General features: G+C 36.3%; 1 protein-coding gene across 2 annotated transcripts in view; it reads right to left on the minus strand.

Annotated features, from left to right (window-relative positions):
• The window catches only part of LOC143711711 (constitutive coactivator of PPAR-gamma-like protein 1), a 22,920-nt gene continuing 7,100 nt past the window's right edge, over nt 1-15,820 (minus strand). The window contains exons 4-17 of one of the 2 annotated variants that reach the window (XM_077203598.1): nt 14,581-14,709; nt 13,756-13,846; nt 12,395-12,459; nt 12,061-12,317; nt 11,451-11,535; nt 11,110-11,331; nt 10,850-11,021; nt 8,025-8,274; nt 7,737-7,851; nt 6,327-6,536; nt 4,908-5,097; nt 3,550-3,688; nt 2,533-2,629; nt 1-1,927 (exon numbers count right to left, since the gene is read on the minus strand). In XM_077203598.1, the coding sequence (XP_077059713.1) occupies nt 1,622-1,927; nt 2,533-2,629; nt 3,550-3,688; nt 4,908-5,097; nt 6,327-6,536; nt 7,737-7,851; nt 8,025-8,274; nt 10,850-11,021; nt 11,110-11,331; nt 11,451-11,535; nt 12,061-12,317; nt 12,395-12,459; nt 13,756-13,846; nt 14,581-14,709 (2,328 nt within the window). In that variant the 3' untranslated portion in view covers nt 1-1,621. Of the gene's footprint in view, nt 1,928-2,532; nt 2,630-3,549; nt 3,692-4,907; nt 5,098-6,326; nt 6,537-7,736; nt 7,852-8,024; nt 8,275-10,849; nt 11,022-11,109; nt 11,332-11,450; nt 11,536-12,060; nt 12,318-12,394; nt 12,460-13,755; nt 13,847-14,580; nt 14,710-15,820 lie in introns of both variants that reach the window. The other variant, XM_077203597.1, reaches the window with a different exon arrangement.

Genomic DNA, 15,820 nt, shown 5'->3' on the forward strand with positions numbered 1-15,820 from the left:
TTATTCTAAAAGAATAAAGACTTTTATTAAGCATTGTAAGTTGCATTCAATTTCCTTCAAATACATCACACCACAATCCATCAACAATCACTCAAACCCAACAGTAGTTCATTCTTTTACAACCCATGAGTTAGGGAGAAACTCCAATCAACTTACATCAAGGTAACCTACTTAGATTTGCGGCAGGGGACTGAGGGGAATACACCATATTTCTGATCACTAATGTGCAATGAAAAGCATCAGGAGGATTAGATGGAGAAGTAATGATTCTCGTTTAAAAGTACGTTTAGAAGTTCTGAAAACACTAAAGTAAACATCAAAATGATTACAAGTGTACTTTCTTAGACTAAACTCTCAAATGGGAGGGTCGAATGTTTCGCATAACTTCTGAGCTAAGAAAAGGGGGAAGAATTTAAGATCACAGCCATTTTTTTTTTCCAAAGATTGGTATGCTAGTATGAATGCGGAAAACAGCAACAGAGAACAATAATGTTTACAGTGATGAAAACACCAGGATTAACAATATTTAAAGTGGCTAGATAATGTTGGAGTAAATACAACAGAGGTCAATAAATCACAAAAATAATAAACTTAAGGTTAGCGCAAATTATTTACTGACTAACAGTTAACACCTTTTATAGGACTATTACTGATTATCAGCCTTTTAAAATTTTGCAGATGGGCAAGGTATTTGCAATGAAGGAAGAAATAGGACAACATGCATTAGAACTACACACCTTTTTTTCTTCTTTTTTTTTAAAATCTTGAGCCATGCAGAAAGTTTAGCTGAGACAGTTGTACTAATGTGCTACGTTTGATTCAAGAAACCATCGTTAATCACTGATGCATGGCATTTTCTGACATGGAAAGAGACATTGGTGTTTTTTCCAAGAGCTCATTTGCAACTCGTGAGATTTTTCTAACCATTTCTTGACATATTACCTATAACCGCTAATGTATGACATATTGAAATCATCAGAACTTAAGATGCAGTAGTAATACTAGTTACTTAATGTCAAAACAACCGTACATTTGAAACACGAGTAAACAGTGATGACACGGGAGAAACGCGTTCTTGGTTTTCTCATTTTCAAATGAGTTTTAGGTTCTCAAACAATAAAAAAAGCATTTACTGTGACAATACAAACTCAATTACAATGGCAATATATATATATATATATATATATATATATATATATATATATATATATATATATATATATATATATGGTACTTGAATCTCAACTTACTAAAAACTAAAAGACTGGAAAATGAAAATCAGTATTTCGGTTTCTGCATTTCATCGAGAAAGTAAAATAATTTCATGTAACCAGTTTTAAAACGTGTAATATCATTGACGAGGGAGAACACCGTCCTTCATCATTAAACTGGTAAGATTTTCTATTTATTGACGTATATCTATGTTTTACGGAGAGGTATCCTCATCATTACTTGTAGCTTTAACTCGCTGACATCGAAGAGGGATTTCAAAAATTCGTAAGTCCTCATTTATCGCTTTCGGAGAGGAAAAAATGTACACCGACTGTAGGCCTTCCATCCTTCCAGATATTCCTTAACACTTAACCTTCCATCAACCTTCACCCTCTCTATAAAAATAGGTTTACTCTTCTGCTTGTAAGACAGCGGCGCCCAGGACTTCATCTCTGCAGCCCTCGCCGTCTTCATTTAGTGCATTTAAATGAGGATTAGTATTGCACATTTTAGATTCGTTGCTAAAGGCACTTTCAGGTTGGTTCGGAGCCCTGCTTTCCCCTTCATTCCCATTGAGCTGGTCTGCCTCTTCACCCTCCACCAAGCCGTTCTCTGCTGCATCTTCTGAGGACAGATGTGCTGTTTTGGTCGCCAACTTGGGCTTCTTTCTGTCTTTTATCTCTTCATTGTTTGAGGCAGCATATGCAGGTTTGCTCTGTTAAAAATTAATTTTGCACCATGTCCATCAATCCAATCCGTGTAAAAATTAAGAATAAAAATGATTTCATCACTGATTTCTGAAGAATAACCACACACTACCGGTACATTTAAATAAATGATATGTCCCAGGACATGTGACCCCCCCCCCGGAATTGATACACTACCATTTAGAATTTTGAGGTTGATTGGTAGGTTTTTCTTTCATGTTTTTGAAAGAATTATCTAATGTTCACCGAGGCTGAATTCATTTGATCAAAAATAAAGTAATATTGTGAAATATTGACTGATGTCAGCTGAATTTGTTCTCAAGAAATATGTATTCTTATTAATTTGTATTCTTAGAATATTTTATTATTCTTATTAATTATAATTATTCGTGATGCATTTTTTCCTCAGCATTATTTGAGGAGTTGAAAGTTCAAAAGAACAGTATTTATTTGAAAACGAAATCTTTTGTAACATTAAAAATGTCTTTGTCACGCTATCAATTTAATGCATCCTTGCTGAATAAAATCATTTCTTTAAAAACATTTTTAACTGATCCTACACTTTTGAACGGCAGTGTACATGCTCAATAAACAATATGAATATAACATTCACCTGGTATGATACCTGACTCTTGAACCCTCTACTGTAGAATTTGGTTCCTCGACCAAAGGTCCTTATAACAGGAGTAGAAATCACACCTCTTGGATGACTGTTCAAAGAAAGGCAATACATTAAAAGAAAAACTATACAGGGCTTGACATTAACTTTTTTTACCCATCGGCCACTGTGGCTAGTGGTTTTCCAAAGTTACTAGTCACTCAGAATTTTCACTAGCCACAATTTTGACATCAATACCATGGGGAGAAACTCCCATATAGATATTTTTAATATTATCTCATAATTTGGCAGCATGTATATTAGGCTGCGGTCACTTTAAGACCTGACGCACAGACCCATAATACTGATGCACATGCATTTTCTTTCTCAACAAAACCGACCATGTTTACATGAATACTTGTGAGTATTTGACCGTTTAAGTGCTGAAAGAGGCTTAATCTGCGTACACTTTTGGTGAACATAAAATCTGTGGGAATTAGTAAAATTATGCATGAGGGGAGGCGGGTTTGTGTAAACTCTCGCTGTCAAAGAGATGAGAGAGTGAGAAAGCGCAGCTGGTATAGTGTACTCTGTGGAAAATGAGTATTGGAAGCGTTTCAGATATTTCAGTGTCGATATGTATAAAAAAATCGAAATTTTTGACAACACTACATTGAACTTAGTTTATTATTTCGGATGCCTTTTTAAAAGACTTCAATTGAAAAATGTATATTATACATCAAATTCAACCCGCCAAAGTGGCTAGTAGGAGTGACTGTTACGCGCCACTGCTGAAATCCACCCGCGGGTGTTAATGTCAGGCCCTGTATACAATATTTAAACGCAGATATTTCTGCAACAGAGACAAATACAAACAGTGAGTAAGTCAATTAAAAATAAACTGTACTGCCCAGAAAAGTAAATATAAATGTATTTTTGGAATAAGAGGACAGAAATACAAACATTACAATGGGAGAATTTATTTATAAACTAGCATTATTAAAGAAAAATGTCTGGATATTTCATGCTTACCCTCTGGTTGGTCCACCAACTGACACCACCTGTATGGGAAACGCAGCTCTTCCTCTTCCACGACGACTACCGGCCCACTGACCCACCACTGTGCCTGCAATCTCAAGCTTACCACCCTGTGAAGGAATGGCTTGAAGGCCTACTTGAGAGGAATGAAATGAACAACGTAACTTTAATAACTCTGAAGAAGCTGCATCCTTAAAGCTGCAGGTTGTAACTTTTTTTTTAGTTCAAAATGTACAAAATTTATATAATGAGCAAGTACATCAAGAATCCATTTTCCACACTGCGTTTTTATCTTATCCTGAATCACTACGGTACACCTATAATAAGTTTTATGTTCTGACTATTTTAGACTGGTTCGGGTTGTAGCCCAGTAACTGTGGACTCGTCATAGACGTTAACAGAGAGAAGTAGTACCGGCTACAATGTTCTTCTGCAAGAAGCATGCACTTCTGTTTATTAACCGCTAGAGCGCAAAAAGTTACAGACTGCAGCTTTAAATGATTAAATCAAACTGGTTTAGCTTTTTCAGCTAATCGTGTTTATGACAGCGATGTACAGTACTTGGATCTTTACAAAGAATCGGTTGACCAAGTTCACAAAACCTCTCTTTTCAGACTATTAATGCTAAGAGTGAAATGGTCTCTTCTTCACTCTAATTGACACCTTTTCCATCTGCATTTGTCATTTTTCCCATCAAACGCTGAAACTACTTTTTACACAATGCGCTGCGTTTCCATAACTGTCCAAAGCATCTGATCATTGAAAAAATTCATTATTTTATAGTATTATATGCAGTGATAAAGGCTATGTCAATTGGCATTCCATTATAAATATACCTTATCCTTATTAAAATACCAGAGATGGCTTGAAGTACACCGATAAACCATCATACGTAAATGTCTCTATCTGCGTTTTATTCAGCTACAGCCATTGCTGGATGTCTTTGTCCATATTAGGGATTTCCTGGAACTTATTACAAATGAGTCTCACTTTTGGGCACTCGAGGGCGAGTATGAATGAAACAAATTACATGTCAGAGTTTAGCGCTCCATAATGCTCACATCGTCCTATTTTTGGTCAAAATAGAAAAAGAATCCTGCTCTCTAAAGAACAAGGGTGCACCAGGGTTTTAAAGCCGGTTTAAGCGCAGTGTGAAAAGCCCTTCATTGATTCATACATCACTTTTACTACCTAGTAATAAACATGACTTACATGGTATTAGCATTCTACTTTTAAAAGAACATTATTGTGTCCAAACATTTCACATCTAAGTTACTAAAACAATTACTAATGAAAATGTGTTTGCTATATTGTGAATGTGTACTACCAACCAGTCTAGCAATCACTCTTACCAGGCATGCCCCTGCCTCTAGCCTGCAGCGGGGGCAGAGGAGGTGGAGGGTAGAAGGTGTTGTTGTGGTGGTAGAAAGGCATTGCGTGTGGAGGTGGAGGGGGGAACGCGATGGGCTGGTGTGGCCGAGAGAAGTTCAGACCCTCCAGGATACTCTGACGCATTTTCTCCACCTTCGCAACTAGCTCTGTCTGGAGACAACAAGAGGACATAACTATAACTCTGGATTGCAATCGCAGACTTACAATTTCATCCTTACTTTATAGAAAAAACTTCATGTGAAATAAGATTTCACATTAACAGATTACTTAAACCGTACATCAGTTTACACCTTCAATTCTGTGGATTAAAGATTAACAATTGAGTCAATATTACAGTATATATTGTGCAAACAATGAATTACAGTGAGCTACAGAACCATAAATTAGGTGAACTACAGGCTGTAAGCTCAAAAAATTATTTGTTAAACATTTAAAAGTAGCGAAAGGTATATTTGTAATATAATTTATATATTATTATAGGTTTTGTTTGAGTTCAGTGTTTGCAAATATAGAATATGTGAGCACCTCTGGTTGATGTCTTAATATTTAATATAATTTTAATAGGAAGTTAATTTTATTTCTGTTTTTATTTGACAGGGACAGCGCACAATTTAAAACAATTGCACCAGAGTTAGCTAACAGCTAATTTGCATCTGTTGTCCCTAATGGATTTTATATATACACTACCATTCAAAAGTTTGGGGTCAGTAAGATTTTTTTCAATGATTTTGTAAGAAATCTCTTATGCTCATAACGGCTGCATTTATTTAATATAAATACAGTTAACTGTAATATTGTGAAATCTTTGTGAATATTGTGAAAATTTGAAATAATTGATCATTTCAATACATTTTAAAGTGTGATTTATTTTCAGGATTCTTTGATGAATAGAAAGTTAATTTGAAATAGATCAATTGAATGTGCCCTTGCTGAATAAAAGAAAAGAAAAGAAAAGAAAAACTTACTGACTTCAAATGTTGGAACAATAATAAAAATAAAAATAAACACTTTTGCTCCCCCCCCCCCCCCCCAAACTATAATGCATTAACTACAAACACACCCCAAATTATTGAAATGGAATTACAAAATGCTAGTTTAATTTCTTCAGTCACCCAAGATTGTTTATTCCTCAGATGTCAATTTAGTATCAATAAGTTTATTTGGTTCTGGTTTTGTACTGAAAAATTAATTTCAAGGAAAATTAGTTTCAATCCATCATCAGGGTGAAGAGCACACAGTTCTATCATTAATCTTTTCTGCTGTAATACTTCAATCTGGTGTTTCAGTTTAAGGTCGGTTAAGTCGTTCTGTCTGTAAATCATGTGACTTTGAAACTTTTATGCATGTAAAAAAAAACAGCGTTGCCATGCTAATTATACCTGACCGTCGCAGAGGTCAATGAGTGGGGCCTTGTCTCTGTTGGCCCGGATGAGTTTGCTCTGTAGCAGCTTGCCGTCAAAGTACATCCACGGACAGCAGTGTTCCCAGGGAATGGGCTGCCCGCACACGTCATTGGCAAACAACGCCATATCCACTCCACTCATAAAAAGAGCAGCCACCTGAACGCCGCGTGGATCCAGGTTATCGATCTGGAGGCGACAGATGCAGTGACAGTTAAACAAAGCTCTTAAGGTTAAATAAGCAACATGCTAAACCACCCAGCAGATTACAAACCCCTCCTCCCTCAGCCAAAAGCACAAAGCAAGCATGAACAAATCATAGTCTATCCATACATGTAGACTAATGCACAAACTACACCAGCCAATTCATGAACAGCCAGCGAGAGCAACCAGCAAAGGCAGCAGCGAAGCAAAAAGCGCATATAGATCGACAGAGCTGACAGACATGGACAAACACGACACAACACAGCAAGCGTGGATGGTTCACGTGTGTTTTTAAGAGCTCGCAGCAACAGACTGAAACGAGCAGAAAAAAACGGCTCAGCCAGGCAAGTAAACCATCTACACAAAAAGACAACATTCCTAGCACACATGTTGCTCAAATGCCATGTCTTTTCCCGCAAAACCGACTATCAGATGAAAACATGCTTTCACAAAAGCATCAAGGCCAATTAGCATGGCAAGCGTTCTTACAAAATAAGAAGTGTCCAGAAAAATACTTAAAACCTCATTTCTTTTTTAAACGCAACTGGCTATTTGCTTGAAATACATTAACATGTAAATATATCAGATTCATTAATTAAACTGGACAAACCGGAGCCGGTTCAAACCAAATCTAAATGTGAAACGCATACACAAGCTTTTAAACAAACGTGTTCATTTATCCATGATCTCCTTCACAGAGTATTTACCTATTTTAACACTTTCATAAAAACACTTAGTTCGGATGGCAAAAAATGTGTACAGGTATCCATACTTAAAACAATCTTAAAAAGTCATCGTCATAATGATGAAAAGTTTTGTTGGCAAAAAATAATCTGAATATTTTGAATATATTGGTTGAAAGAATATACTTTCTTTTTGGGATTTGTTTAAGAAATACAAATGTGTTCCCATACGCAGCACAAATAGCTTTGCATACACACAATTATCTGAGGATATTTTAACTTTTGCTTCTCACGTTTGTATGACAAAAGTTACCCGAACTTTTCTTTAGAGATAACATATTTGTCATTAGGCTCTGTGCGGATAGTTTGCGCACAACATTTTTTGTGAAAGTTTTTCTTTAATGTCGTTCTGTTGCATATGCCTTGATGTGAACAGGCCTTTAATGTGGGTTTGTGGGTATTCTCTGGACACTCCTCGTGCAACATTCTCCACATAAATCACCTTCAGGTCCTGCAGCTGGTCAGGCTCATAAAGTTTAGGAGAAAGTGCTTGAGCTAGGAAAGCGTCAAGTTCGTTACGACGCAAAATTCTTACTCCTGGCCATTGTAACATAAACCTGAATTAAAACACAAAGGAGTGAAATATTACAAATAAACAAGAGCTGATACTGACTGCCCCTTACTGCAATGGTTTAAGCCATTTGTAATCTGTGGGAAAGCATTTAACTACCATACGTTTCTGTATGTCTTTCCAAGCTTTTAGAAATAGAAACGGTGTTTAGATGCTTACCGTAGTACGCAACAGAGCACCATGAGTGGTGTGGGGACATTGGCAGGGTTCAGCATAGCTGGAGTGTCCGACCTCATGCAGGCCAAAAAAGCCCTCATCCTCCGGTTCTTGTCCTCCACTGCCTTGCCCAGCCAGAGTTTCTTCAGGTTTGGGCAGGTCCATTCCCGGAAGGGAAGTGCTTCCACTAGTTCAGGGGTGTGTGGAGATTTGCCTTTGTAAGCAGCCCATTCTTTTATTATCACTGTTGGATCTACAACGTCACAAAACAAAAACAATGTTTAGTCTGTAGATGTGACTAAACATCATGAACTAATTAGCTTAAAATTATGTTTGACAACATATATATAAGCATGTATTCAAACATTTAAAAAACTTGGCAAAGACATTTAAAAATATTGAGTGTAAACAAACAAATTTAATATACACATATACACACACACATATATATATATATATATGTGTGTGTATATGTGTATATTAAATGTATATATATATATATATATATATATTAGGGCTGTCAAAATAACGCGTTAATTTCGATTAATTAATCTGAGAAGAAATAACGCGTTAAAAAAAATAACGCAGATTAATCCATTCCGTTTTGACCTTTGCGGAGCCGTTCTAGCGTTCGTGTAAAAAGAAGGAGGGAGACAAGAACGCGCTGCTTGGATCATTGTTTGGAACATTTACTTTTAACAAACGGAGTTCGTCAAACTCTAAAGTAGGCCTACAACATCAAAATGCATCCAGGAGTCAGTGTGTGCGTGAGTCGGCGAGTGTGTCTGAGAGAAAGCGCGCTTGTGTGTGTGTGTGTTGTAACTTTTCACGCGCTCTCACGTCACACAACCATTTTCTCACGCACAGAAAAATCGCGCACCAAAGAGAGGACACGGAAACAGACAAGACAGAGCACGTTACTTATGATATTAAAAAAATCTCAGCTCTCAGATTCTGTTAATTTTATTACGAAAATCAAACTATACCGTTTTGGCGCTTGTAAATGTGACATGACAGATCCCTAGCGGCACGTGAACCGATCATCTCTAGCTAATAGTAAATAAACACGAATGACCAATGTTGAAAGATACAGTAGGGCAGCCTAAAACTTACCGAAATGTATATTCCTCGATCAATCAGTGTTTTTCAACCGCGAAAAGAGGTCAATAAAACAGCTGGAGAACAATTATTTCACATAACATTTAGCCCTAAGTTACCTCAGGAAAGCCATTTCATGACCATATAGCATGTTATAGTTGGCTATAAAAAAGAGCTATAGAGAGTATTTTTCAAAATTTATGTAGCCTACTAGTATATTAGGTATGGATTATATTTTTACTTATATCAAAGTTGTTATTTGTAATAAACAAGCATTATATTTAATTTGAGCTATTTTTAACCTTAAATACTACCAGCTGATATGGCTCTCTGTATTTTTACAGCATTGGGTGAGATTTTTTTTTCTTGAGAAAAATGAATGCCTATCTTGTGTACCTAATATTTATCCAAATGAGTCAATATTGCATCAAATCACAATAATTAAATTAAATTGAAATCGTGAAATTTGTGTCAAGCAATAATAATAAAAACGTAGCTTACCAGAAATTGTACCATGTAAACATTGTAAGATTGTGTATGCGATTAATTTAGATTAATTAATTACAGAGTATGTAATTAATTAGATTAAAAATTTTAATCGATTGACAGCCCTAATATATATATATGTATTGGAAAATAGCCAAATATTCTCTTATTGGTGGATCATGGGTAATGCAGTTTTTTTTTTTCAATGAGAATTTAGCCATTTATTTTCCCCTGGTTCTATGGAGGCATACATTGTTAAGCCCAGATCTCATAGTAGGTCTGCCTTGACAGGATTTTCTCTAATTGAATAAATTAATGGAATGTTTACTTTTGAATAATGGAGTTTTCCTGTTCTATTTTCACATCTTGTATTCTATTTTCCACTCAGGGAAAAACGACGTCAGCATTAACAGAGCTAATGTTAGTTCTTGAATGATGCTAATTATTGAAAAAATGTATTTGGCTGCATACGACAAAGAATAACAAGCTTATGTCAGCACTCAAGTGCACTACTCTGTGAGTAATTAGACCAGCCATCAACAGGCCTCTGGAGAGAGTTCAGGCAATAACAGAAGGGTTGGGAACTAACAATTTCAAGTATGTCTGAATACTGGAACGCTGGACCAACCGATTTGATCAAATACACATTTTTCAATATTCAATTAACAATTCAGGAATATGTAAGATTTGAACAACAGTAGCAGAATTATAAACTGACTTAGGTAAAAAAAAAATGAAATTTAGAATTGTCTATATTATGACTTTATAAATGAATTGCAAATTTATCCCAAGTTTGAGTATTTATTTTAGCTGAAAAGTCTTTTTATTTATTTTTAACTTAAACATTCCAATAACTATATACAATATTTTAGTTTGAAATTCTACATTTTTGCCTTTTTATAAACATCTATTAAATGGAACTTCGGAATAATAATGTTAGGGAAGATGACAACATTTATGATAGATTTATTTCCAAAATGTTGGCTTTTTTGCAAAAATTGGTAAAGGTCTAGCTTGTGAATATTAATTACATTAATTACTGTTTGTTCCAAAAAGATTGGGTGATAATGTAAGCAATACAATATCAATATTCATGAACAAAGTTTTCTCCGTAATCTGTCATTTGTATTTGTCAATTTTTGATGGTAGATTTATATATATATATATATATATTCTGGAACCACAGACAATTTTTTCCTTATTTCCTGACAGTTGCAAATGAGATGTTAAGTTCTGTTACTCACAGTCCGGGAGGCGATTTCTCCTCATGGCGAGTCTCTCTGCCTTCTTTTTGGCCTCGGCCAGGCTGAAGAGCACCCCGTAAACATATTGCCGGATTGGCCGGTACAGCTGCACCGCAGAGGGCAGGTCTTTGTTAGCTTCATCCTCAATGGTGACAGATAACTTAAGCTCACCCTGCAAAAAAACAACCATCAAACACCATCAATCTTAAGAGTTTAATAAGGAATAGTTACAGCTGAGATGCTAGTAACTAAAGGCTGACCTTGGTAAGAACATGGTAGATGTACGGGTACATGAGGCCCTTTTTGTGTCTGTGCTCGGCGACTCGTAGCACCTCTGGTGCCACCATTGGTAAAGGGGGAGTAGTAATATCCATGTGATTTCTTGTTGGCATCGAGAGGAGGGATGGAATCTGGGCATTAACCCCTACGTGACCTCTGATCAACAGGTCTTGGTTTACAGGGGAGGTCACAGATGGATCAGACTGAAAGAGAAATCAAAGAATTCACTAAATGGATGTAAAATTATTATATCAAGATTATCTATTATACAAGGATAAAAGAGGATATCATATTTTGACATATAAAGTTAAAGTAGACCTACTTTATTTTGGTCCCCATGGTCTCCTTCTGGGATATTGTCCATTTGGTTTCTCTGTTTGTCCCATCCCTTATGGTCACTTACATGGCTACATTTGAGAATGAAAGGATGCAACGATATTGATTTCGTCGGGTACCAATAAACTGACATTTATGCCTGCTAACAAATTAATGGCCAATATTAAAATTCTACACTATTTTGTCTAAACAATTTTTTTTTAAATCACTAAACATTTGAATCAATAGTTTAAATATTACAAGTGAATTTAGGCATCACAACATTATAGTGTATGGTACAAAGATTTGACATTCATTTGGTAATTTACTAAAGATAACATTTATCTGTGTTATTAAATTACAAGAGTTGTTAAAAGGCTTACATTTAAGTGAGAATTTAAAAACAAATGGGGGGAAATGAACATACTTTTGTAAAATATCCAATATAAACAGTGTACAGTATATAAATAAATAATAAACCATACAAAATTTATATCAGCTGATACAGTTTCCGTAGCAGAAATAATAGTAGTAAGCATCAAAACAGTAACTCCCACACAACTTTCTTTTGAAAAGACACATTTCCCACATACATTCCCTTGTTCTCAGTTACTCACTTGGCAGTGGAGCCTGTGTTTTCCTCGTTTTCTGAGGACGAGGATGTGGATGACATGGTGAAGAAGGCCGGGTCTGTGTGGTTGGAGTTGCCGCCGTGAGCAGGGTTAATGGGGGACAACCTCTCGTAGAGCGGCGTGTGCTCCTTCCCATCACTAGGAATGTTGCTGTAGCTGTTCTGTTCTAGGAGCCCTTTACCCGAAGGGTCAGCCTCATGGACAGGCTCGGCCAACGGAGGGCCGGAATAGCCATGCTGGACCTAGGAGAATGAACGAAAACATGTATTTGTCAGTGTGAGTCATTCAGCATGGACCATAATAGTGAAATGGTACTCACCCCAGGTTTGCCTGGAATGTTAAGCATCTGCAGTGCTGCTGGCACCCCCATCTGATTTGGTCTGACTACAGGCATACAAATGTAAAAAAAGAAATCTGGTTCAATCTCTGGAGCAAAAACAGGGGGGAAAAAGTCGAGGAACTTGGAAAGAAAAACAGCCATACTGAGAAAAGACTAAAAATCCCTTACTGAGATTCTTGTTATACCGCACATCCACCCACCCTATAAACTGACCTTGATGCATTCAAAATGTGTGTAGGCACAGAGATGTATTGAGGTTTATGAAATACAGCTCTTGCTGTCCTGCCCATACCATTCTATGCAAGCTAGATTCCACCAGGGAAAAAATGTAACTTTTTAAAAATCACACAATTCTGACATTTTTGCAAGTTTACATCTCGCAACTTTCAGACTTTTCAGACTTAAATTTCAGACTTATTTCCCTCAGAATTTCTAGTTTATATCTTAAAATCCAGAATCCAAATAGTAAGATATAATCTGTAAGATATAAAAGGTTAACTGCGACTTTTTATCATACAATTATGACTTGAATTCCTAATTAACATCCTGCAATTGAAAGTTATAAACACGTAATTGCGAGTTTACATCTTGCAATTCTGAAATTTTTCCTTTGAAATCTGAGTTATCATCTCGCAAACTTTTTCTTTGGAATTTCAAGTTTATATCTCTCAATTCTAAACTATTTGTGAGCATTGCGAGAAACAAGTCTGAATAGTGAGATAAAACTTCAGAAATGTGGGGTAAATGCACAATTGCCTTTTTAATTATTTTTTATTCTGTGGCAGAAATAAGCTTCCATAACATTCTGACCGCATCGGAACATTTAAAATCATGCAAAAAGTTGACCTGTCTGAATTCGGAAAAGACTGTATTATAATTCTACAAGACAATCCCTCTAATTTGTCAAACATGCTCTAACTAATTGGAAGATGTCGAATCGAACTCTCCTCTCGTCTCATAACTATTCAATTGACACCATTTCAATGGAGCTGTTGAAAGTTTTCAGGCAAGCGGAGGAGAGTTTCTCCAGACTTGCAGCTCTCTGTGCAAGAGTCCTTTCTAAAGAAGCCTATTTGTATGCACAGGGCACAGCAGCCATTCCAAGTGCACACAAGGTCCGAGGCAAGTGGGAAAATTTCTCACATTACTGTGAGTGCAGAGACCGAGAGAGGTGGTTAAGAAAGAGACAGAGCGTGCCTCTAAAACCTGGCCTCAAACACAGACAGGAAAACATAACACCAAGCAAGCATTAGTAGACATGTCCTGCTCCAAGAATTTAACAAGCACGAACAGATGATGTTCAGTGAGAGATGGAAAATCAAAAATATAGACAATCTTACCTAAATAGGGGGGGAAGTAAGGGGGCTTGCTGGCGTTGGCGTAATACTCCACTGCTTTTTTGAAACGGACAACTTTGTCATCGGTTCTGGACTAGAATGCAAAACCACAGAATTAACAAACATGATCCATAATTCTTTGTCTTCAAGGTATAGTTCACCCGAAATAAAACATTTCATTGTTTGCTTTTCCCCATGTTGTTCTCATCCTGGTTAAGATATTTTAAAAAAATATAAACAATTTGTTGGTTTGGACCCCATTGACTCTCATTGCATGGACAAAAATAGCTAAAATGTTCTTCAAATGTCTTCTTGTGTGTTCTGTATAAGAAAGTCAAGACAACAACATGAAGTTAGGGCTGTGTGATTTGTGGGAAAATATAACTTTTCTGATAAATTGTATTTGTGATTTCATTGTGATTGTATAGTTTCGTAATTATGCTCAAATTGTTGTAATAATATGACTACAAACTAAATCATAATAATTTCATTTTACATTACAATTTGTAAAATTACAACACTAATATTTAATGACACCCTTAAAGTTTCTCATTTATTGACAACAGATTTTATTAGTTTATAAGTGCTTCTCAAGTTTGAGAAGATGGTTGGTGAATGTTGTCCCAAATGATAGTCATGAGCAGATGCAGAGATGTGAATCGAGCCCGTCTCTGACACTGAAATCACCAGATCATGAGCTGATTCTGTTTAAAAGACCAAGCCATATTGTGCTTTTGCCTTTATTCTAATCAATTGTGCAGCCCTACATCATTTTCATTTTTGGGTGAACTATCCTTTTAAAGGTGCTACAATGGGGCCTTAGCTTACCTGAGAGTGCTTGAATATGTCTTTAGTGATTGTGTCCAGATCATGGACATCCTGTAGGTTCCGGACATAGTCTGCCACGGCTCTTATGACGACATCACATGGAGGAAGAACGAGTTGGTGCGCGCGGACCTGGGCCAAAGAAAACAACCCATCACACCCCCAGCAAAAGCTCCTTCTGCTTAAAATGTGATGGGCATCATAGGAGTACATATCTGACTGGGTACAATCCGATACGTGTACAAACACACCGATATTAGGTTAATCAAGCTTAATTGACAATGGAAATCATAAACTGCAAAAAAAAGTTTTTTTTTTTTTTTTACAATAACCACAAAGTAATTACTAAATATATAGACCCAAACACAGATATACACAAACATAAGTCGAGAATGATAGCGACAAAAAGTGACTAAGCACGCGTGGAGCTCCAAGTCAGGTGTTAAAATCGAGTTAAGCACACTCTATTCTAGCTCACAGCAAATCAATGAAACCATCTGTCAAGCAACAGCAACCATGAGAGATGATAACAGAAGGTTACGCATGGACTCATTCCTCAGCTTAACTCTGTCCTTTATAGTCGCAGTTGTTGATTTGCTTGGGTGAGATTCAAAGACGGAGAATTTAAACCAAAAGAGTACACATTGAGGACAATGCTGAAGTGATTTTGCATGGTCCTGATAAGTTATTTTCCAGAATTCATATCAATCTCGTTGTCAAAGAAACTGATCACAGTGGCTTGTAACTGAGGAAATCTAATGAGAACTGAAGTCTTATTTTTTGCAACATTTAGGCCTGGTTTCACAGACAGGGCTTAGATTAAGCCAGGATTAGGTATAGTTCAATTAGGACATTTAAGTAGCTTTTATAAATGTGCATTGGGGAAAAAACATTACTGGTATGCATCTAGAGACAAAACAATGGCACTGATATATTTTAAGATATATTTATATTTTCAGTGCAAGTTACTTTCATTTAAAACAGCTCAAACATGCACTTTAGTCTGGGACTATAGGCTTAAGCCTTGTCTGTGAAACCAGGGGCTAAACATTTACTGGTCAATATAGAAAAACCTGAAATATTTAAATTGTTATACACAACACATTTACTTCTATTATATAACGTATTTGTGAGTAAAACAGGATATTCAACGAGCATACCAGAATGAAGCCAGACTGAACGCATGATTGCTAAAAATGTGAGCTATTTGGCCATTAAGTGCTAAGTAGTAATGAACACAGCT

Source organism: Siphateles boraxobius, unplaced genomic scaffold, assembly GCF_051911475.1.
Source record: "Siphateles boraxobius isolate OS27281-9 unplaced genomic scaffold, OSU_SipBor_1 5, whole genome shotgun sequence".
Lineage (NCBI taxonomy): Eukaryota > Metazoa > Chordata > Actinopteri > Cypriniformes > Leuciscidae > Siphateles > Siphateles boraxobius.